This window comes from Furipterus horrens, unplaced genomic scaffold (assembly GCF_987537825.1).
Source record: "Furipterus horrens unplaced genomic scaffold, mFurHor1.1.pri manual_scaffold_3, whole genome shotgun sequence".
Classification (NCBI taxonomy): domain Eukaryota; kingdom Metazoa; phylum Chordata; class Mammalia; order Chiroptera; family Furipteridae; genus Furipterus; species Furipterus horrens.
In genome coordinates, this window is record NW_028327173.1 from 170,429,624 (window position 1) to 170,453,983 (window position 24,360).

At 52.6% G+C, this 24,360-nt stretch overlaps 1 protein-coding gene across 1 annotated transcript in view; it reads right to left on the bottom strand.

The window, feature by feature from the left end:
• ITGA11 (integrin subunit alpha 11) overlaps positions 1-24,360 on the bottom strand; it is a 64,231-nt gene that overhangs the window by 11,978 nt on the left and 27,893 nt on the right. Inside the window, exons 10-22 of the mRNA XM_090268356.1 lie at positions 22,449-22,593; positions 20,641-20,789; positions 17,398-17,538; positions 16,918-17,121; positions 16,093-16,223; positions 14,315-14,481; positions 12,809-12,951; positions 11,241-11,351; positions 7,903-7,988; positions 6,880-7,087; positions 3,905-4,003; positions 2,354-2,430; positions 312-401 (exon numbers count right to left, since the gene is read on the bottom strand). Of these exons, the coding sequence (XP_090124482.1) occupies positions 312-401; positions 2,354-2,430; positions 3,905-4,003; positions 6,880-7,087; positions 7,903-7,988; positions 11,241-11,351; positions 12,809-12,951; positions 14,315-14,481; positions 16,093-16,223; positions 16,918-17,121; positions 17,398-17,538; positions 20,641-20,789; positions 22,449-22,593 (1,751 nt within the window). The remainder of the gene's footprint in view (positions 1-311; positions 402-2,353; positions 2,431-3,904; positions 4,004-6,879; positions 7,088-7,902; positions 7,989-11,240; positions 11,352-12,808; positions 12,952-14,314; positions 14,482-16,092; positions 16,224-16,917; positions 17,122-17,397; positions 17,539-20,640; positions 20,790-22,448; positions 22,594-24,360) is intronic.

The following is a 24,360-nucleotide window of genomic DNA, read 5'->3' on the forward strand; positions in this document are numbered from 1 at the left end:
TACTTACTGCTGGCACCAGGGTGAATACCTTATGCTGCCTGGCCCCCTGCCTTTGTCCTTGCTGAGAGCCCCCCGCCCCCTACCCCCAGGGACCAGGTCTGCGTCTCCTCCTTCCTCTGTTTTGATACCATCTCCCTACCATAGATCAAGGACCGGCACCCTCTGACCCCTCAGGGATACCCTTGGCTCCATCTCATAGTCTCCTCAGCATTGGGACCTGGCTCCCAGGACCTCTGACCCTATCGGGACCCTCCAGAGGGTGTCCCTCCTTAGGTCTGACTCATCCCATGTGTCCCTGCCCTAGAGCCCACCTGGTGAAGAGGAGGTCGGCCTCATATTTGAGGTGGAAGCGCAGGAGGGCTGCGTTGTCTTCCTTGGTGCTCTCCTCCTCGTCGCTGTCACTGCAAGGAGAGCCAGAGGGTGAGGTGGGGAGCAAGTCCCCCTCGCTCCCCAGCCCCGCCAGCAGCACCAGCACTGGCTCGCTGTAGCAGGAGGGCTGCGTCAGACTGCAAAGGAGCGCCCTTGCCCCTCTGGGGCTCATGGGCCCTGGAACGGGACCGGCAGGGATGGGGCAGCAGGGGAACTGGTGATGGCAGCTTTTCTTTTCTTCTTCTTTTTCTAGTGGTTAATAAAATTATATAGGTTTCAACTCTATAACTCATCATCTGTGTATTGTATTGTGGGCTCACCACACCAAGGCAAGTCTCCCATCACCATGGATCTCCCTTGACCCTCTTCTACCTTGTGCTGCCTTTTTAAGTGCAGCACATCTGGGCTGGAGTGGGGCAGGGAAAGACTTTGGAAGGAAGCTGGGAGGACCGTGTGGGCTTGGCCATTAATTTCAAGTCCTTCCAACTGAGCCCCCTCATGGATCAGAGGGGCACATGCTGCGCTGTGGGCCTGGAGGCAGATGCTGCCTGTGGGACAAAGGTGCCTGCTCTGTCCAAGGGCGGGGGAGACAGTGAGGAATTCCGTCAGAAGAGCAGTGTATTTATTCTTGAACCATCCCTCCGGGGCTGACTGGTGCGGGGGCAGCTCCCGCAGGTTGTCTGACGGTGTTTTGCTGCCTTGAAAAGGCTGGAGAATGAAATTAGAAGACAATGGAGGGAGTTTTGTCAAATGTGCTGCCCTTTGCAGCACCATGAACAAGCTGGGAAAATAATTTCAGACATAAAAAGGTAGGATTTCCTCTTGTTACATACACTGAGTTTTATTCTCTTGGGGAGCCTTACCCCAGATAGGAGTCTAATTAGAATGGGGGCACTGGTCACATGCAGACCCCGCAATGCCTCCCTCCTGCACACGCCTGATTCACAAACAGCCACAGATGTGCAAAGGCACTACCATGCAAGTACATTCATTTTCCGGTGAGAACAGGAAGAGCAGGAGGGAGGTCTTAAGATATTGATACATCTTATAAACTTTGTTTCATGTCAAATGGGAATTCCACCCGAAATGCACAATTTGTTTAACCATAGCACTTGCTGGTGTGTTGATCTCTATGGTTCCTTCCTGTGACCTCTGACTGGTGTGTGTGTGAGTGTGTGTGAGTATATGTGTGCGCATGTGCTGAAATGCTCATGTTCGGTTTGCCTTCACTATTTATTTGTCAGCATGGAAAAGTTCTCAGGAGGGTTTTGGGCATTTACCAGGCTCCAGAGTTCTCAGACCCCTTCCTGCTTCCCTCCCTTCCCACACAGAGGCAATTCTGTGAAAAAAGAAGAGTGTTTACTACTGACACAGGCTGATTCATGGTGTCAACCTATGGCAAACTCCCTGGGAGGAAGACAGCCAGATAGACAGATCAACCTACCTACACAGAGTAAGGGACACTCTTTTAAAAATGGAAACATTTCCAAGGGGAGAGAGGTGACCAGGGCAGAAAGAGCCCTAGACAAGGAGTAAGACAACTAGTGTTCAGCTCCCAGTTGTACAATTTACATGCTGTGTGTCATTGGGAAATCCACTCAACCTCTCTGAGCCTCCATTTTCTTACCTGTAACTTAGAGATGGGGTGGGGAGTAACTCCTGCTTTACCTACCTTAGGTGGCTGCTGTGAGGACGGAACTGACTGAGATATTTTATGTATCGTGCTTTGTAAGTGTAGGGTTTTTAAAGAGCTGCTATATAAAATATGACATAAAGATACAGGTGTTATTTACATCCCAGCTGCCCAAGAACTAACGGTGGCAGCACAGCAGGCAGCAGGTTGTCCCACATCTGGGGACTGGCAGGGGCCCTCCCAGATTGGGGCAGTTCAGGGCGGGGCGTGGCAGGGAGCCAGTGTGGGGAGAGGTGGCACTGGGCCCGGGAGAAGTGTGTGGGAGGGAGAAGGAGCAGTCCAGGCCCTGACCTTCCCGCTGTGAGCTGGATCTCCAGGTGGTGAAGGAAGATGGATTTGCTGAACTCGAAATCTAGACGGAAAGCCACCTGCAAGGAAGAAGTCACTGGAGCTGGGGTGGCTGGGCACTGCATGTCTGGGCATCATGGAACCAAGCCCTGACCCTCCTCCCAGTCCCCTGCACACTTGGGTGAGCCCTGCTGGCTGGGAGTGGGCTGGGGGAAGGGAGGGAGCCGGGCCTGGGGCTGCTGAGGGGGGCACACAACCGCTCCTCTGGTGGGATTTCCTGACTGTGGGGCAGCCCCTGCCTTCCTCCTCCTTTCCTGTTTTTAACTACAGGCGACTAGAAGGCAGCAAGTTCAACTTCAGACTCTTTCTGCAGGGTTTTCGTGGGAAGCAGAGCCGGCCATCACCCTGCAGCATAGTACATGGGGGCCAGACCCAGAGGTGAGACAGGCCCTCCAGCCCTGGTTCCTGCGGGTGGTGGGAAGTGAGGCCTGAAGATGGGTGATGGCTGCTAGGGCCATCCAGCAGGTCAATAAGCCCTCCTGCCACTCTGATGGCATCCCTTGGTCTCTGCCCAGGAGTGGGCCTGGGTCCCTGACTGTGGCCCTGAGACATCTGACCCTCCTCGCTGCCTTCCCCACTCTGTGCAGACCACTGTGCTGGTCCTAGGTCTGACCCTCCTGAGTTTCCTCAGGAGGCCTGGGGTCCCCTTCTCCCAGGGAGTGGCAGGAGTGAAGAGCTGTGCTCTGTGCTGCCCCCTGGGGCTTATTCTAGAGCTCCTGGTTTGTCAGAGCTGCACCCTGAAACTACAGTCCTGACTTGCATTCCACTGGGGAGATTCCTCTACAAGGAGCCCTAACCCCTCTCCCCCACCCCCTCCCCTTCCCCAGCCTTGCAGTCCCTGCTCTCTCTGGCTCCTGCCTAGGCTCCCTTCTGTCTGACCTCTGCTTTACAAGCAGCATGGCCTCAGTTAGGTCTTCTTTTGCTCCAGAACCTTCAATGGCTGCCCACTGCCCAGGAGTGATGGGCAAATGCCCCCACAGCCTGGAGTTTGCCTCCCTTTCCCCTCAAGTTTGCTTCTCCCTTCACTTCACCCAGCTTACAATCTTGTCACATGCACTTGTCAGCACATGGCAGGTGCTAGAGAAATGTTAATTTTTCTCCCTGTGCACAACACAACGGCAGAAGCTGGACATTCACTTTAAAGGGGTTTAAAGGAGTTTAAAGGACAATGTGATAATGGGCTGAGAGTGGGGGGGCAGGAGTGGTAGGATTGCCCCTGAGGGGAAGGGGAGGGGTCTGGGCTCTCCGGGGGCAGGGTGGGGACTCTTGGGGGGGGCTCTCTGGGGAGTGGGCCATGCACTGCCCTGGGGAGGGCTGGCTGGTTAGAGCCTTTGAATGTCATTGCACAGGAGAAAAAATGAACATGCTCAAAACCCACCCTCAGGCCTCTCCATCCATTACCGGTCCTCCCCTCTGCTCATTTCCATTTCTCTTGCTTCCCTGAGCCTCCCAATATCCACCCCGGTCCCTCCCCAAACTGCCCCCAGTCTCAACCTTGGCCTTGGCCCGGAAGAAGGGGTAGCTGACATTGCAGACTTTCTTGTGGAGTCTCCTCTCCTCGTTCACGCACTCGATGCTGCCATCAGAGTCGTCCTGTGGGTGGGTGGGGGGCATGGGGGCAGTAGTTAGGTGGGGTCTGAGATGCAGGCGTGGGGCCACCCTCAGCCCCCACTGCCCACACTGAAGCTGCAGCACAGGCCTTCTGATGCTGGGACCACAGGACCCCTGGAGGCTCAGGGGTGGCAGTGAGGGGGGACACGCTGGGTGTGGAAAGAGTGGTCGGCCACTCCCATACGTGCCTTCTCTTTCCCTCTGTGTCAACCCAGGACACAGGACTTATCCTCTCACTTAAAGGCGGGGACACTGAGGCCCAGAGACAGGAAGTCACTAGCTCAGGCTGCCGGAAAGTGGCACAGAGTGGGGATTTGAGGGCTCTCTGGTCTGCCGGCTCTGCCCCCCTCTGGCTTTGCAGCCCTTCAGTTGACTGCGTGTCTCTCCATCAGAAGGATTGCAAAGGATCTCCTTGAGCCAAGAAAGGAGGCTTTTGGGATCTTGCACGACTTTATAATCCAGAATAACCATGGTCAGGGTGTGGGCTGACTTCTGGTGGGGACTGTAGGGGATTTTCTGAGGCTCCATTCTGCCCCGCAGCAGCACAGGGCTGTCCCCTGGTCAGGAGCTCTCCTGAAACTCTGCCACCGTCAGACCTGCAGGCAGTCCTGCTTCTTTCTCTTTCCTTTTCCTGTGGCTCCGCCCCTCCAGCCCTGGCTCCACTATTGGTTCCAGACTCTCAGCAGCAGGTCCCTCACTGACTGCTGGACATTGAGAAGAGGGTGACAGAGTGTAGTGGAAAATGCCACCAGCATCCCCAGGGGCTCTGCTGGGCTAGCAGGGTGTCCCCTCAGCATAAGCCCAGAGAGAAGGGACTCACACATAGCATTCTAGCTCAAGGCTGCTGGGTAACTGCACTCATGTTGCTCATGTACCTAGTGCATTTAATTGTTATGAGGATTAAATGACACATGCATGTAAATGCAGGGCCTTGTTCAATGCCCAGACTTGTGTGGTCATTCCATGTATGGCAGCTGTCACTATGAGGGTTATTTGTATGTGTTGTGGGCGCTGCACCGTTGGGCACAGCCTGGGCACATGCATGTATGGATGTAGAGGTGTGCCTGTGTAGACTGTGTGTGTGTGGGTCTGCACATTGGTACATGTGTGTACAAGTGCCCAGTTGCATACATACATGGTATGTGTGTTTCCTTGGCTGTATATGTAGGTTTGCATGTTTCTGCATGTGTGTGCACAAAGTGTGTGTGATAGACTAACACAGCTGTACTTGGCTGAGGGGTTCTTCCTCTACTACAGCTCCCCTTGCCAGGATGGTGGGGTGTGGTGGGGGGACACAGAGGAGAGGTGTGCTAGTCTCCAAGCTGTGAGATCTTCTGGGCTGGGGAGAGATCAGCGGCATCCGTGAAGGAGCCAGGCTGCAGGCCAGCCCTGCACAAGACCTGCCGGGTGTGCGGACACAGCACCTGACCACTTCGCTTTTCCTTCACTCACTTTCAAAGCCCTTCTGTGCCACAGAAACAAAATTCCATGATTCCTGCCTCCTAGGGGTGTGAACTCAGGGTTTGCAGACAGCTACAAAGTATCTGGGCAGGAGGGGCTGGGAAAGACCATCAGATGGCCGGCAGCGGCTCTGCAGCACAGGCGAGGACAGAGGGTGCTGACATCTGCCCCGCACCACACTCTGGGCTCCACGTGGGTACTCTGAGACTTGTAAGAACAGAGACTGCGTCTGAAGGGACTTGGGACCCCCGCCCCCCACCGGCATCCACACGTGGCAACAATGTCTTAGTTTAACTCAACAAACATGTCTTGAGGGTTTCCTATGTGTCCATCCCTGGCATGGCCCTGGGGACAGATGTGGCTAAGGGCACTTGTGCCCTGGGAGTGCAGGGTGACCACAGGGCAGCATTCGGACACTGCTGATTTTCTTGGGTCACACATAGGGCTGTGCCAGAGGGCTCTGCGGGGCCCTACGTGGCCTTTTGGGACTTTGGGAAGGTATCGCATAGAGCATGACAGGAGGACTACGTCCTGTCATGAAGTGCAGGCTCGGGAGCCAGCTGCTGGGAGGGAATCCCACTTGGCTACTTACTAGCTGTGTGGTCCTCCTCAGACCTTTGAACCTGTCTCTGTACCTCAGCTTTCTCCTCTGTAAAATGGGGACGCTATTACCACAACCACCATACCACCACCTCTGCTACCACTGCCATCATTGCTAAGATGTGAGTGCAGTACCTGGGCATTGTAATGGTTACTAAGGAGGAGCAGTGGCTTGTTGGGCATAGGAGGGAGGGAGTCCCAGGCAGGGGACCGTGGTGGGCAGGGCCTTGGTGTGCTAAGGGGATGGAGGTGAGTGCAGAAGTGGCAGATGGTGGGTGGGGAAGCAGGGAAGGGCTTCGTGTACCATAATAAGGAGTTGGAAATTTATTGTGAGAGCAACTGGGAATGATGGGAGGTTTTAAAGTGGGAGTAACCTGTTCTGATTCTTGTTGGAAGGCTCCTTCTGAGAAAGCCTGGAGGAGAAATTGCAGGCAGAAGGTGTGTATGTGTGAGGGTGCACAGGCTTGGCATGTGTGTTTGTGCATGTCCATGTGTGTGAGGGCCAAGGACAGGGGCTGAAGGACCTTTCTTCCCGTGTTTCTAAGGGGCTCAGAGTCTCCTCTCCTGGTGGCTCTCAACCCCGGCAGCACACTGACATCAGCTGGGCAGCTTCAAAAGCACACTGATCCAGGCCCCGCCCCAGACTAGATCCAAGAGAATTTTGGGGAGAAGTCTGGACACAGGCCTTTCTAAGCTCCCAGGACTTCTCTAACATGCAGCCAGGTGCCTGCCTGGAGCCTCCTCTCCTGCCTCAGTCCTTCGCCTCAGGCAGGCTGGGCAGGTTCCCGTGGTCCTACCTTCTGGATCAAGCTGGCGAACTGCAAGTTTGCTGACTGTGAAATATTTAGGACTGTGCTGTAGGCATTTTCGCCCCTGTTCTCCAGTATGGCCTCCACTGCCACCCGCCGGCGTGTGCTCTCGACAATGAAAACCGTGGTATCAAAGGACAGCGTGTATGCGGAGCAGTCCTGAGCAGGCTTCTTCAGCACCCTCTGGCAGTACTCCCTGTGGGGAATGAGACCACCAGCTGTCAGGCTGATCGATGGGAAGGGGGGATGCAGGGCAGACCATTCACGTATCACCTCTCTACGCAGCATGTTTCCCTTTGGGCTTTGGCTGCCAGGAAGCTCAGAGCTGAATGTAGAGACAATTCTGATTATTAGTCTAGGTGTTGGAATATTTGCGTCTCCATCCTTCTACCGGGTTTGACTGAGCTGTTTCTATTTGTTGTATATGACATGCTGTATCACAGTATATATATCTTCTGTCTAAATCATCTCATAGTTGTTTAAAAATTGAGCACAAATTATTTGAAAATACATTACATAAATTTAAAATAGGATATTGATCCTTATTTTTCCTTGTGTGCAAGTTTGTTTCTCCCAGGGGATTGTAGGCACCCTCTGGTAGTCTCCTTAGCATGGAACTCAAGTGGTCTCAATGAATCTTAAAGGTCACCTAGTCTAAGGATTGGAGGACGAGTACCTGGGTCACCAGGTCCCTGGTCTCCACCTTTTGTCAGTTTTATATAGTATGGGTTCCAAGGAAGGGATTCCTTTTTCTAAACAAATCTGAAGATGTTGGTTTAGACTAGTAGTAGTATTCATTTTACAGATTAGGTTACTGAGGCTCAGAGAAAGAAGATACTTGCCTGAGGTCACCCAAGAGTTAGAGGCAGAGCTTGGATTAGACTCAGCCTCCAAATTCAGTGTCTCATCCATGCTGCTTATGAGAAGGATGTGCAGAAAATAATCAGCCCTGGGTCCACCAGCAGGGAAGGAAGAGGAGGCAGGGTAAGGGCAGGGAGGAGCCAAACTCACATGGCTGTGGGCAGGTCACTGCGGGCATCCAGCAGGAGGTCAGGGACACAGTGCTCATCCTCATTGCAGCCATTCCAGAAGGGGACCTGGGCCAGGGAGAGCCAGGGGTGGGCAGCTGGATGGGGAGCCCATGGCCTGGAGTCCCCGTCATTGCTGTGGGCCACCCCTCACCCCCACAGCATGCCAGCTCCTCTCTATTGCACTTGACATGGGCTTCATCTCTGCTGCCCTTTTCACAGACCCCACACTACTGTTTCTCATGCTTTTGCATAGATTTTAATATCTTTAAAATATAGCTCAAAGTTCAACTCCTCCTGGGTCCCTTTCAGTGTTTAACTGAGCTGGTAGTGTAAAGTACCCATTTACCCAGCAGGGCAGTTCCAGTGAAAATTTACTGATCATCTACTGTGTGGGGGGCCAGGTCTTTGAAACTAGGGCTATAGGATGAGGAAGTCACAGCTTCTGCTCTCAGCTCATGGGGCAGATTGGTGTGTGAACAAATAATTATAGCGTGAAGTATGCAAAAAATAGAAATCTGTAGGATGAATAGAAGAAGCTGAGGAGAGGAAACAGTTATTTTGCCATGTAGATTGTCAGAGGGCCTTCAGGGGAGTCCAGGGACGTTCTGAAAGATGACCCACTTAGCTGGGTGGACCAGAGGGAGAGGGAAGTCTGGGAGGGAGGAGGGGCCTGTGCAAAGGTCCTGAGACATGAAGCAGCTTGGTGAGTTTGGGAAATGGCGAGGAATTTGTGTTGCTCTAGGAAGGGGTGAAGGAGATGGGGAGATGGGCAGGGGTCTTGGGGTCATGCCTTGCAACTGATAGGACCCACTGACCACTTCTGGCAGGGGAGTGTCCTGCCAGACCTGTATACTGAAGGCTGCCTCTGGCTTCCATGGGTGGATGAACCTGAAGAGTCAAGGCCAGAGGCAGGGAGACCACTGAGGAGGCTGCTGAAATGTTCGTGAAGGGGGTGACGTGACTGTCAGTGTGGTAGTGGGTGTGGCGAGGGGAAAATATGTCAGGGCCTCAGAGGTGGGATCAATAAGTCCTGGAGTTCCTCAGGGCTAAGGGGCAGAGGGTCTAGGATGTTGGCTGAGTTTCTCTTTTAGTGTCTGGAAGGATGGCCATGTCATTCATTCATAAGTGGAGGGGTTCAGTGGAAGGGGCGTGTTCAGGCAGGTGGGTGTTCAAGTGTGGAGCTGAGGAACAGCAACTGTCACCACCAAGAACACAGCCCAAGCCCAGGGGTCAGGAAACAGGTGTCACAAAGGCCACGTGTATCTTATATTCATTAACTTTTCTCAAAGGTGAGCTCCCAAGCCTTTACTTATATCTACATGCTGTAATTTGGACACATTTCTATCAAGTCTGCCCCTTGGCTTCCCCATCACAGGGTGGATTTGTGCTAGAAGAAGGCACACTGTAATAGTGCCGGGAAAGAAAACAGCAGAGCCTTATGAAGTCGGACAGAGAGAGGTCATTCATGAAGGGACATAGTTCAAGACACATTGGTAGCCTCAGGGGCTTCACTGTATTCTAGTAACCATGTCATTTTGGTGATTTCAAGTCTCCAATAAAACACCTCCCAGCTCTGCCTTGCATATTGTAAGAATTGTGAAAACTACATAACAGCCTTTGGGAACATTTCTACTCCAGTTCATTAAAAGGAATAATTTAATGCAATAAGCAGCTGTTGTACTCAATTATATGCAATGGCTCATTCCCCCAAGAGGTGAGATGTTGCAGCACTAGAATAATGCCGGGCATTTAACAGATGCTAAATAAGACCTTGTATAAGAGTGACGGGAATAATGTTTCTAATTTGCTGGGGGCTAGACATCGAGATCAACAGGATTTCTAGAAGTTTAGCTGCTACTCAAAGTCCTCCACAGTGTGCCCCAGACTGTCTTTTCCAGCTCTTTCTCACCTTTCCCTTACACATCCCTTCCCTTTGCTGTTTCCCACGCCCACACCTTGGCTCTACTGTCAGAGCTCCTGGAGTGAATGCCTGTCCTCCCCATCTCTGCATATCTGAATCCTGTCTATCCTTTAAGTTCCAGTTGAAAGCCACCTACTCTTGGAAGTCTCTTGCCCCATCATCTGATTGCTCGAATCCACTTCTGAGTGCTTCGACCTGGCCTACGGCCCTGTCCCCCCACCTTGCTTTGAGATCATCGGTGTCGGAGCAGAGAGCACCCTGCACAATGATCTGCATCGTGCGCGTCCACCTGTGCGTAGAATGAGTGACACACACTCACTTATTCACTGCTGTCATGGCTTGGTCACTACTGTCATGGGGAACGATATTAATGACTTAGTGCACCCAGCTCTTCCCTTCTCCTGGCTTTGCCAGTCCATTTCTACCCCTCTCTTGAACTGCATTTTCAGGCAGCCTCCTTTATGTGTTTGTGACTCAGCATCAGGGGCAAGGGGGAGGTGTGGGGGTCGAGGGTCGGCTGGTGGAGTATGGAGGTTGGGAAAGGGCTGATGCCAGAGGAGCTGCGTGGGGTTGATAGGGGTGATGGGAGCACAGGGGGCATTTTAAGAAGTGTTATTGTTTGAGCCCCTTTATGTTGGAGAAACACACGTAAGAATGGGAGTATCAGAAACTTTGTTTGCTGGCTGGATTCTATATAATAATTCTCAGAGACCGGACCTCGCAGGTCACGATCTTAAAAGCTTTGTGGTATATTTTAGAGTTGTTTGCTAAATCCGGAGGGTTTGGGCAGAGACTCCATTTTACACATTTTGCCTGCTCTGTCAGCACAGCTCGGACAGAGGGGATAACTGTCTGACATTTTCTTTGAACGGAATGTACAAGGAAGGAGCATCTAGTGTCAGATTTCAGAAAAATCTGATTGCCCCTCGAGCCAGGGACTAGAGGCTGCAGTTGAGGGTGAGGCCAGAGACAAGGGTGAGGCGAGGCTAAAACCACCTGTTTTGGCAAAGATTGTTGATGAGTCAGTCATTCAACAAAGCACAGACCAGGCTCTCTTGGGCCTCCAGAGTCCTCATCTGTAAACGAGGCAGGCAATGGAGATCTAAGGCCCTCTGGTCCTGCGGGTCTCTGGGCCCGTGGTCCACTCAGTGCTCACCTGTGTAGGGGTATGGGGGACCCTCCAAAAGGAGAAGGTCCTTACCCTCAAAAAATTGCTCAGCACAGGTCACAAGGAGCGAGGGAAGGCACCATGTGGTGGGCTTGCCGGGCAGGAGGTGGGGGGTGAGCTGGGGAGGAATTCCTCTGTCCCCATCAAACTCAGGGCTGGGCTTCGGGGAGGTGGTGAGCGGGTGGCTGGGTGTGTTTCACAGCTGTGTGTCCTGTGTGCCAGGACGTACCGAGACCCTGAGGGTAGTAGGCCAGCCGTCGTCCAACACGGGGCCATGGTCGGGGTCCTCCAGGGAATACTCGACGGAGAAGGTCACGGGCTTCACGTAGTCGGCGGTGTCCTGTGTGAGAGGAGATGAGACTGGGGTGAGGGCAGAGGGAACACCCGTTTCTGGGCCAGAGCCACTGAGAGAGGACTTCACATCCCTAAACCAGGAGGGCAGTGCACTGTCCGCCCTCAGCACGAGTCCAGGACAGAGGAGCTGCCGGGGTGGGGGGTGGGGTGGGGTTGGAGGGTCCCAGTAGGGACCACAGCTGAAGGGTGTGCCTCCTGGAAAGGACCCTGGGCTCGGCGCATGGCAGCCTGGCTTCCTGGATGTCTCACCAAGCTCCTGCTCATACTTCAAGGCCGGGCACCCGTCTCCCCAGCACCTTGGTCTCCAGGAAGCCAGTCAGCACTCATCCCACATCCTTTCCAGCCCTGTCACTGCCGCTTCCACATGGCATTCAGACTCCCTGATGGTGTGTCAGCCTTCCTCCCTCAGAAGCCTCCTAGCACAGTCCCAGCACTGTGATAGGACTTAATAAATGTACTGAACCTGTGAATGAAAAACCTGTGACCAATTCAGGGATGATTCAGGTTGGCTCTATGGATATGTGGTAAGAGGGGATGCTTAGAGCTGCCTAAAGAATCTCCCCCATGGAACTCAAGTCCTGACATGAGTGGCTTCTTTGTATTAAGGCAGTGGCTCTCAAACTTGAACTTGCAGTTGGGGGAGAACTATTAAAACACTGCATCCCACCCCCAGGGTTTCTGATTCAGTAGGCCTAAAATGGGGCTTGAAAATGTGCATTTCTAACAAGCTCCCAGATGACGGAGATGCTGCTGGTCCAGGGGTCACTTGGAGAACCAGGGTACCAGCACATCAGAAGAGGCACCGTATTAACTGACGTGAGGACTTCTCACCCCCTGTTGGCTTTTGTGATTTTGCCCATTGCATCCTGGGGCCAGAAGGCTCTGAGTGTCCCCTGCTTGTGTCCCGGAGACTGGAACTGTGGCCTGGGTACTTGAAGTTTCTGGGTGAGGTGAACTTGTTATCCTCTTCTTTATCTACTGGTTCTCCCTCTCTGCCAGGCTGGCCTCTCTTTGTCCCTCCTCCCAGCTAATCCCCACCGCTGGCCTGCCTTACCTGGTCTTCCTCGTTAGTCGATGCCTGCTTATTCTTTTTTCCAAGCCATGGTCCCTGCTGGCTGACCCTGTTCTTTCCTCTAGACCTCCATGAGCACTGCCTCCCTCCTCACATTTCATCCCCTGCTGAAGTAATGTTTGGCACTTGAAAGATGGGGCAGAAGAAATTTCGGAGGAGGGTTCTTTCCGGCAGTAGGTAGTGGCTTTTCCTCTGGGGCCTGAGGATGGAGTGGCCACGGTCCAGGACAATTCCTGCTGGCTGGCCTTCTGAGGTTTGCTGGCACCAGCTGGGCTCTCTGCCTCTCCCACGGCAGCACCTACTCCAGCTCTGCATCCCCTTCCTATAGGAACCTGGGTTCTGCTAGTGGGGCTGCTGGGCATCAGGCTCACCAGGATATGGAAGTTGATCCGATCACAGTGTTCCTGGCTGGAGGAGAGCAGGACAGCCCTGTTTGTGTATCGGTCCCCGCCCTCATCGAGGTGGGCTCGTGGTGTGTACCGCCTCTCATCCATGGTGGCATTAAACCTGATGCCTAGAGGAGGGAGAGGGCAAGACCATGAAGGTGAAGCCACATTTCCATATGAGACTGTTTGCCTCTCATTTAAAATAGCCTCTGGAAAGTCAGCCTCCTCCAGGAAGCCCTCCAAACAGGCCTGGAAAGAGCTACTCCTCCCACCTCAGAAGGCCCAGTGTGGGCAGGAAACTCCCAGGCAGGGAGCAAGCAATGCAGTAAGAAGAAAAAAAAACTGAAGAGAAGAGGGAGGTAGAAGGAGGAGGAAGGGAGATGAGGCTGCCAGTGATGGGAAGGAGAGGAAGAAATGGAGGGAAAATTGAATGTGGAGAAGAGGAGAGAACACAGGACAAGGGGTCAGGGTGATGCGCGTTTGAGCCCCTCCTGGAGTCAAGACAACTTTCCACCTCTTTACTTTCCTTTTCCCGGCTCTCACTCTTGGCTCTGGTATCCTGTCATGTCTGGTGCAAAGTCTCTGCAGGTGGCAGGTTCCATCACACCTGGGAGGGCTGGCCAGCTCCCACCAGCTTCCCATCAATTCCTCAAACTTAAGACTGTTCTGGGGTTTAAGGCCTACAGCCTCCTCCCCTTCACCTGGCTGATCTTGTGTTGATTCCAGGAAAGGCTCAGTCCCTTCTCCTGTAACCCAGCTAGTCCTCTGGGTATGCCAGGTCCTTGCATCTCTCTCTTTTCACAGGGAGAAGTTGAAAGAAGGTCACAGTCACCCAGGCCCGACTTTGTTCTCTTCTTCTCCTGGACACCTGTTTCTTCTTTGCCTGGTTGGCCCTGCACCTTGGCTGAGAAGCTCTCTGTAGTCCCCACTTCCTGCACAGGCCCAGCCAGGTCCTAGCCAGGTCCCAGAACCTGCAGCTGTCACTTCCTAGAGCTGCCTGGTCCCAAGGCTGTCATGGAGCAGGTGTCTGACTGCAGCCTCGATTGAAAGTGAAGTGATGGACTTTCAGAAGGAAGCCGCCCTGCTCCAGAATCACACCCAGTGTACTCTGAGTAATGACCACTGCTAGCAGGGTCTTCATTTGCTGGATCGTCTGATTTCCAGCCCCCCTCCTGGGTCTGACTTCTCTGCAGCCAGGCTGACTTTATGGCTCTCACACTCCAGTTTACTCCACTGCTTCCAGTCCTCTGTTCTGATCCCAGCTGCACCTCAACTATTTCCTCCTTCGGCTGGCCTTGCCCTTGGTCATGGCATCGCACTGCCAACCTTGCCCAGACATGATACCTCCTCTCTGTCCCTCAAAATTAGAGCATCAAATGGGCATTTAGCAGTCATCAAATGTGGTGCTAGGTGGGACCTGGCACTTAAAACCCAGGTTTTGAAACAGAGCGATCCCAAAGTCTATGGGGGAGAGAGAGGGGCCCAGTTTACCGACTGTCGCTGTTTGGAAATGGGGTGCCAGGAAGACGGGTGTGAAGCAGAGGAAGGCGGCCAGGCAGGTGGCATCTCTGCCGCTGCGTTTGCAATCCCTGTGGAAGATGTTGATCTTGGCTGGCTCAAAGTGGAGACTGGCATTGATCTGAACCACTGGGCGGGACCTGGAGAAGAAGGGCATACAGCTGGGGTAGGGTGACCTGGGGGAAAGGTGGAGAGCCAGATGGGAGTGGAATCTGCAAGACCACCACTGGAGGGTGAGGCGGGGTGTGGGTGGGGGGCGCAAAGGAGTCCTAGCTGTTGACAGATCGGGCAAAATGTGCACAGTTGATGAGGGGTGGGCTCCACGACCTCCTTGACCCTCCTGGCAGCCCTTCCCTGGTTTCCTTGCTGCAGACCATGCTGACGTCCTTCTGCTTCCTCATTACTTTTAGATCAGTGCTTCCCAACCCTGGGTAAACATTAGAATAATCTGGAGAGCTTAAAAAATTCTGGTGCCCAAATTGCACTCCAGGTCATGATAAATCAGAACCGGCACCAGCGTGTCTTAAAGCAGTGTTTCTATACTGTACTAAAATACCTTGGCACATCTCCTGGGGACCAGTGAAAATGCAGATTCTGATCCAATAGGTGGGCACAGATGCTGCATTTCTAACAAGCTCTAGGGTGATGCTGCTTGACCCAACTTGGAGGAGCTTAGGGCTGAGGCCCCCCAGGTGATTCTGTGGGCAGTCACAGGAGGGGACCATTCCCTGTATTAGAGAATCTGCACCCATGCACCCAACACCACCCACCCAGGCAGCCAAGGGAACGCAAATTTTTCTATTGGTCTACGTCAAACATATTCAGGGGAGGATATGTATTGCCTTTCCAGACCATGCATTTGTATAAAAAGAAATTAAGTGTAGTGCAATTTAGATGCCTCAGAGTTTCAGTGTGATTGTCTGTGCTAATACTCTGCTCTTTTTAGCACAAGGGGGTGCTGCCTCCTCTGTGCTGTGGAGGGAAGAGGGTAAATTTGAATCTTGGTTCCGTTGGTTCCCCCCGGGACCTTGGGCGGGTCACATGACCTCTCCCATGGGAACTGTAAGAGTCAAAGCAGGTGAGACAGTGTAGAGTGCTGTGTAAATGTAATAGCTTATATCAGTGCTCCTCAGACTCAACTACCCATTGGAAACATGCACCTGTGAAGTCTTTAAAAATTACCACTGCCTGGGCCACTCCCCCAGAAATTCTGCTTTAAGTGGCTTGGGTAAAGCCTGGGCAGTGAGAGTTTTAAAAGCTCTCCGGGGCATTCTAATGGGCCATCAGTCCCATATGAGATCCATGGGATTGGACCTAAAGTCTCCCCAATGGGCTCTGCCCACAAGTTCATCCTTACTCAGGGCTTTGGAGGAAAACAATCCCTGTATTAGATATATATTCTTTCCTTCTAGTGGAGAATGGAGATCTGTTTCTTTAAGTAGCTGGAAAGGTTGAAGTTAAAAAAAATGCCTAAGTAGCCAGAACTTCTAGGATAACTTCTAAAGAGGGCCTTTTAGACACTAAATGCTAGAAAATCTTAGAACTCCCTTGAGAAGAGGGGTTGGGATTTCAAAATAATTGACAGTCTTCCATACAAAGGAGATTTATAATCACGATGGGATAAGAGCAGGGTGAGATTGGCTGACAGTGATTAAAGACAAGGGCCAAAGATCCTGAAGCATAGCTTTTAAACTCTGTATCCATCATGGCTCTCAGGAGAGCTGAGAGTCAAGAAAAGCGAAGGAACCAACCACAAAATCACAGCGTTGCCAAGGGCGCCCACCGCCAGGTCAACAAGCCCATCCTCGTTGAGGTCCAGTTGCCCATGGAGGCTGCAGCCGAAATACTGGAGGCCGGGAGCCAGCTCTGAGGCCGCAATTCTCTAGAGAGTGGAAGGGACAAGCTGAGACTGGACCCTTTTAGAGCAGGGGGGGCGTGGCCACCCTACACAAATGCGAACCCCAGGGGGAGCCTATTTGAAGCCATCAGGATGCGTCTCCAGCCCACAGCTGCCCCCCGGTCTGTGGTCTGTGCTGGCACCTGAAATCTCTACCATGAAGTCATTTTTGGGCTAAAGTATTATGTCTGAAAAGAGTTCCCCATTAAGTGTAAATATATGTTACCTGGCATGTACCCCAATTAGTGTCTAACCAGGGTATATTAGACTATCTACTAATAACATATTGAGCAAAGATAATGACTGACCCTGAGGGGATGGGACTTGGGAATGGGTCACTGCTGAGGTGGGCAAGGTGTCCAGCATGAAGCATTTCCAGAGAAGAACAAGCCCAGATAGGAGTTCTCCACTGTGGTCAGGTGCATGAATGCACATGGAGGGGGTGAGATTTGGGTCCCTGGGACTTTGTTGTTGTTGCTATGGAGATAAAGTTAAGCAAAGGGAGGGTGCCCATTTTTTCCTGAAGAAAAATGTACCCCTTTTACAATTTTGACCAAGGCAAGTAGAGCTGGGAGATCGGAACCCTTTTTTGGGCGAGGACACAGCAGACAATCCTGAACCCAATGTCTGAGCATGAGCGACGAGGACTCTAGGTCCTAGCTTCACGCGTTAGCACTACCTGCTTCGGCATCTTTAGGAGGCTGCCTCGGAAGCCATGGAAGATGTAGATGACCCCTTCGTGGTTGTCCTCCAAAGGGGCTCCCACCACCACGTCGTTGTAGGAATCTTGATTGAGATCCCGTGCCGAGATGATGGAGGACCCAAATCGGGCATTCTGGTAACTGTGGGAATCCTTCAGCGTGCCATTATAAACAAACCGGTTCTGCACAACAGGGCAGGAAGAGGCTCAGGGGGGCTTGGCAAGGGGCCTCGGGGTCACGGTGCCCTCTGGCCTGCAGCATCCCCTCTCCACCCCACCTTCCCTAGAGTCCCCTCCCTGACTACAGAAACCCAGGGACAGAGGAGCTGCCTGGCCTCCCCTGCCTGGCTCAGCAGGTGGGCACTGGCCTCTTTTGTGACCCAGTTTCCCTCGTGGATACGAGAGCAAAGGCAGCAACCAGGGGCCCCTGGGAGGCCGCCAGCCCCCCCACAGCAGTACCTGTCTCAGGTTGTAGACGTACACCTTGCCTCGCTCTCGGCCCTCGCTGAAGTACATGGGTGCGCCCACCAGCAGGACGTCGGTCACACCGTCACCATTGATGTCCACTGAGGTGATCTCGCTCCCGTAGTAAGAGCCTATCTGCGGCACCGGGATGGGGAGAGGGCTGTGGCGCTGGGCTGCAGAAAGGCCTTGTCTTGCCAGTGCAGGGGAACCAGTGACGGGCTTTGACTCGGGATTTGGGGTGAACAGGTGAGAAAGCCCTCCCCTTCTCAGGCCGCTCATCCCCTGACCTCACACAGGGTAGGCTTGCCCTGTCAGTTTGTCCTTCTTTCCCCTCTTTTTTCCTTTTGTTATCTGTCTCCAACCCCACTCTTCTTTCTTCCTATTGTTCAATTTTATCAATTGCCATTTATTCTGCTTGTAATTGAAGCATTATAACGGCAAAAAATGAGCACATAATAAAAAGTATAAAGAAAATAAGTTACCCGTTGTCCAAACATCCAAACATCCAACTACTATGAATGTTTTAGTGTATTTTTTTCTAGTCTGTTTTCTCTAGAGTATGTGCCTTGTTTGTGTGTGTATATATATGTTGTGTTTTTCTAGTCTGGGATCATACTATATATATATATACATATATGTATATGTGTATATATATATATATATATTTTTTTTTTTACATACTGATGGATCATGAGCATTTATTAATTTTTTCTACTACACAATCATTGGTGATTCTATAATATTCAACATCATGCATGTGCCAAATGTGTTCAATCAGTCTTCTATTATTGAACATTTAGCTCATTTCAATTTTTAATGTCACAAATAACTCTGGGATTAGCACCTTGCATGGCGAATTATGATTTCTTTTCAGCAGCTGAGCATCCACTGTGTTCCTCTTCCACACTGGGTGCCACACTCCCCACTTCAGTGAGAGCGCCATCCACCCACTCAATACAAGGGCCCTCCCTGGTTTCATCCTTCACCTTACTCTCTCCCTCTTGCAGTCTCCCAGTGAGTCCTGCCTGGTGTTTGCCAAACATGGCCCAAATCCATCTATTTCCCTCCTCGGTTGCCTCTTCCCCAGGTCAGGCATCATCCAAAGGAAGGCCCCCCTGCCTCTAGGCCAGCCCCTCCAACCCACCTACCCCCATGGGCAGCCAGAGTGGTCTTCTAGCAGCTGGCCATGTTGCTTCCTCGCCTTTGGGAAAAAGTCCAGACTCTCCAGCGTGACCCTGCTGGACCTGCCTCCCTTCCTCCCCAGTCTCCCAGCCTCCAGTCCCCATGTCTGGTTCCCAGACCCCGTCCTGCCACACCCAGTGATTTCTCTTCTCCCAAAGCCCCAGGCCCTGGCTGGGTTCCAGGTGTCCCTCAGCACAGACTTTTTTTCTGGTTGGCACTTCTATCCTTTCCTCCCTCCCCACAAGTGTCCACCGTCCCTCAGGTTACTCCCTCCACAGGTGCCTCATGAGAGCGGGCACTGCACCTGCCAGGTCCTCATCAGGCCAGGGTGCCCTGCCTGGCACACAGGAGGCACTTGGTAAATGTTTATTGGATCAATGGGTCACCTAGAAAAGGGAAGGAGCCCTTCCCAGGGACAGGCTTTGCATGATATGATTTCCAGCCTCAGATTAGCACGTGTAAACCTCATGTTTCCTAGGAGAGATCATGGTCCTCATCAACTGGACAGAGAATTGGAGTTGCTTGCCCAAGGTCAGAAGGCTGGACATGGCCAAACTGGGTTGGACTCGGGTCTGTCTGACACCAGAGCCCATGACTCTCCCTCCCCCAGTCATCTCCTGGCTTAGGGTGCTTTCAGAAGCATGAAGAGCTTTTAGCTGAAGAGAAAGATAAAAATAGAGAGGAGAGAGAAAAAAAATCTTAAGCAAGGGGCAGGGGAGGGAAGAGCTGTGATTGCCTGAAGTAATGAAGAGGCAGGCAGCAAAGATGGGGGAGGGAGGGAGATCATCCAAATATGTGGCCTCGGCTATGTGGGTCACGGTGATTTAGAATTCACTTAATTTAGCTGCCTTCAGCACTGCGGTTTCTCCTTCGGATGTTGGAGGCGGGACTGGGCTGTAAAAATGTCATAAATTCATCAGCAAATTCCCTCCAGCTCTCAAAGTCTAGCCTTGGATTCCCAAAAGAGCCAGCCCTGAGGGGAGTGTCGGGGGGAGGGTGGAGGCTGGGGGACAGAGCAGTGTTCTGGGTCCCCCAAGGAATGATGAATTTCTATACTGGGAGGGGTTTCAGTTAGACCCGGTGAGGAGCTTGTCCTCATGGTGACAGGCCAAGGTAAGTGGATGATGCAGGAGACAGCTGGTCCCAGGCTCTGGAGAGCTGAGGGTGAGCTGGGGAAGACAGTAAGGACCTGGGCAGGGCCAGCCTAGGCCCAGGGTGCCATGGATGCTGGATGCTGCCTGTCAGGAGGGGCTGAGGCCTGGTTTTGAGGTTGTTGGGAGTCAGGAGGTCGCACAATGCAGAAAGCCCCACCAAGAGTCCTGGATTCTGAACTTGACCTGGCCATGAATCTATTCTCTAACCTTGGAAAAGCTCTATTGCTTCTTAGGATCACAGTTTTCCTCAGCTATTGAAATGACTTTTCTGTTTTCTGATCCTTTTATCACCAATGACTATCATAGCTTTCTCATTTGCACTCTTGACCATCCAACATGAGACTCTTAGCAGCATTGTCTGGTTGCCCACCACGTCCCAGGTGGGGCATGGAGATTGGCTGCAGTGTCGCTCTGCATTGTTACCATCCCAGGAAAAGGAAAGAAGTTGGTGTCTTGGAGAGCCCATGGGGCCTTGAGTGGGTAGATGCCCAACTCCTCCCACCCCTGGCAGCTTGAAGGTGGCTTGAGGAACGTGACTGCCTCTCAGGCACCCTTGTAGCCCAGGACTTAGTCTAGAGCCTGCCTCTGGCCCTGACTCCAGACATGACCAGAGAGCAGCTGGCAGCCAGGAGCAGAGGTCCATGAAATGGAGGCAAGCAAATTCTCTAGCTTCTCCTTGCTGCAGCAGGGCCCAGGGCTTGGCTTTCTGGGTGTGGGACAGTCCAGCTCCAAGGCTGGTATTAAGAAGATATATGTCTTCCAACCAGGAAAGATGTGTGTGCGCCTGGGGACCATCCAGCTGAGAGGGAAGAGAGGACCTCCAGAGACCCCTCCAGCCCAGCCTTTCCCATTGGGCCAGCCTCCTTCATCCCCCCCCACCCCAGAACTCCCCCTTCATTACCTGCTCACCCCGCAGGGCCTGGTGGATGGTGAGACTCCGGTTGTTGTGCATGGTGAACAGGATGGCTTTGCCCGTGTGGTTGAACCGGGGGGCTCCGGCCACGTACACCCGCCCCTGTCTGGAGGACACGACCGATGTGACTGTGTACCCTGCCACAGGAGAAACGGGCTGGTCTCTGGCCCCATGTGCTCAGCAGGCCTTGCCAGGGCCCCCCAGATGACTCAGCTGTGCTGGAGGGCAGGCTGGGCAGATGTGATAATGCAGGGCAATCATTCCCAAGCCTGTACCCCATGCCACAGCGGGAGGGAATAAAGGAAGCCAGGTGGGGCCCCTAAAAGGCATAGCTGATCTGGAATATACACATTCCCCCCTTCACCTGCAGGCTTGGTTTTGGATCCCCACCAATTGTCTTTTCATTACCATAAACCACTGCTATGTGGCTCATGAAAACTGGTGTTGTCTGTGTGGGTATAAGGATCTCAGGGATTCTTTCAGCCCTAAAGCTCTGCAGACTCAAAGGAAGGAGCCCCCAGGCTTCTCTCAGGCCACACACATGCCACCCAAAGGAGGAAGAAATGGAAACCCAGGGGCTCTTTGGAAAGGTGGCAATCTGTGTTCTCAGGATGACATTGCCCGATCATTGTGACTCTTCAGTTGCCCACCCAGCATTTAGAAGGTAAACATGCAGCATCTTCAGGCAACTCTCCTGAAAGTGGGGAAAGGTGTGTAAGCCGAGAGCTCCACTTCCTGCCAGATGATGTTCAACTGGATCCCAGTTTTTAGAAGGTGTCAGGCCTGTTGGCAGTTCCTGGGCCGTTTCTGGGGAATGGATGTCTGCCTCGTGTGCATGTGTGTGCATGTGTGTGTGACATTGTCACGTGGGTCCTACTGGTTGGCTCCTGAGTGGCTACAGGATGCACAGATGAGCTGGTTCAGTGGCCAGGAGCGTGGGAACAGTAGGGTGTCGACTTTGGTTCCCGACACAACTTTTTGACTCTTGGAAGTATGTTCTGGGAAATGGGACCTGAAAGGTCAGGAAAGACCAGGATGTTGCATGGGGGTCATTAACATGGCTGTGTATTCAGCACAACCATGAACACCTACGAGAGGGTACGGAGGCATGCGGAGCAGAGCTTTCTTCTGAGTTGAGTGCTCAGCGGCACTACTGAGAATGTTCCCAACTGGCCCCAAGATTTTGGACTTCCACACAAGGAGGGATGGGTGGTGGTGGGAGGGACATGGGGGCCAAATGTCGTAGGGGCAGGTGTGAGCTGACCCCTAAAGCTTCAAGCTACATTGAGAGCTTCCTGCTTCCATCAGTCTGCTGGCAGTAGCTTCAGTTCCCATGTGGCTCTTTGGCCAGGAGGCCAAAACCCTCTCCCTCTTGGGGCACATAGGGAGGAATCTTCCAGAGATCCCAGACACTGCCCTCACTGAATGAGCCCCAGAGGGAGGAAGAGGAGGAGGAGGAGAGGCGGCACTCCCTCAGGATCCCACCCAAGGTTAATGGTGGTTAAGGTCAGACAGTGGGCTTCATGAGGGTCCTTCAGCCTGGCTCTACCCACCAGAGTCTTCTGGGAGGAGGAGGAATGTCTGGAGCACACTTTAGGTACAGGTGCATGGCTTGTCATTTATTCTACCTACTTACTTGCTGGGCAGGGTGCCGGGCATGGTAGATGACAGGCTGAAGAGCTGATGGCCCTGACTGGTGCTTGAATCAGCATCAGATGCTCGTGTTGTGTGTGGGTGGATTCTGGCTCCCCTGCGTCCCCTCCCTGCCCATTACCCACCCTGGCTCTGGCTCTCACCCAGATATGCGCCGTGGTTCTTGAGCTCCTCGGGGAACTCCTTCAGGTAGGACTCTCGGAGAGGAATGACCTTCCCACCACTGGTCTCTTTTAGCACAGCTCCGTTCCAGTCATAGGCCCCAACGGCTCCCAGCAGAATCCCGTCCTGGCATTGGGGAGGGGACACACATCATTCTTGTCCCCCAGGCGCCCCTCTCTGGGAAGCCACACCAGGTCCTGCACCATGAAAGCATCTGCCAGGCACCCTGGGCACCTTCTTCTGGATGCATGCATATTTAACAGCCCAACTTGTAGCCAGGATCTTTGGCTTTTGAATGAGTCAAGGACCTTTCTGCCTCAAACCATCATTAGAGCAAAATGGGTCAAGCAAACCCCAAGGATGGGATCTTAGGAGAGAAGGAATGTTCTAGAAACAAACTCCAAATCCACGACCAAACCTCCATTAGTCTTTGGGCTTCAGAACCCCTTCAGGAAGTCTCTTGTCGCTCTTCCTTCCTTCTGACACTCCTTCAAGCTGTGCCCCTGCCCTTGGCCTCCTTCCACATTCCTTTTGAGTTACTTCCCTGTGTGTAAATCCTATTTCTTCATTTTTTAAGTAAAAATTCACTGCATGTTTACTTTTTGCCAGATAGCTCATGGAGCTCAAAGAACCTAAATGAATACACAAATAAATATAACACTTGCAAACTGTGATAAATGTGATGAGGGATGTAATAAATGCCACAGTGAGGTGTACTTTAGACTGAGATGGAGGTTGGCAAAAGCATTTTTGAATAAGTGATGTTTACCCAGATCCTTGGAGGGGGGTGGGGACACCTTGTGCAAAGGCCCTGAGGCTGGGGAGAGTTTAGAGCCTTTGGTTTTAAGGAACTGAAAGCTGTTTGATGGGTCTGGAACAGTGAGTGAGAGGGGGCAGAGTGGTTCAAGATGAGCCAAGGCCACATCCCCGCGACCGACACCCTGAGGACAGAGCTTATCATTAGTTGTAAGGTAGGTGGGTGCTGCAATTCTTGGGCAGGAAGACAGGAAGCTCTGGCTCCTGGAGGTGGAGTCTCTGTGTGACTAAGCCCAGGGCCCTTTCCTGAGGACTGGGTCCGCTCACATTCTGGGCTGCTCCTGTACTCTATCCACCACCGTCCCACCTCCTTAAACAATCCACAGAACTCCTGGGCACAGGAAGACAAACAGCGAGCACTTAGAAGAGGAAGAGAAGTGAGAAGGGGCCATGAGGGACAGGAAGGTTGGTGGGAGGAGGGAGGGGCTGCCGTACTGGGTTATGTGGGTGATTAGGGGCTGAAGGGTGGGGAAGCAGCTTTGGGGTGTTCAAGCACTAGCTGAAGTCACCTTTCTCCCACTGAGCCTCCCCAAGCCTGGCTGATTGTCTGGATTTGAGGTTCTCCCACTACTTGGGTTCCAAGGCACTCAATCCCCCTTTACCCCCAAAGCAATGGTGCCAGTAGAAAAATGTGATTCTGGCCTTGGGGCAATCGGAGTCAACTAAACACACAGGCAGGGTCTTCCTGCACTGGTGTCATTGGTGGCAGTGGAGGTGGCAAGACTGTATACCTTAAGCCAAGCTTCCTTTTCTCATTTCCAAGGTGTCACTTTAGAGCCACGTTGATCTTATCAAAGGTTAAACATCCCAATATTCCAGAGCTAGAACTGACTGTTCTGACAGTGTTTTCACGACTATGAAGAAACTGGTCTGGGGAGAGACTGATGATGCACTTGACTGTGTTTAACACCATGCTTTCAGATTAGCTTTCTTCCTCTCACTCTGAGCCTCAGCCTGGGAGAATCTGATGATCTGCTGGGGCCAGAATCAGGGCCAGGGACTCAAGGACTCTCTGCCCACAAAGTCACCGCCAACATTCCCGAACTTGGGTGTGCTCCATTCTTTTTGGAACGTGTT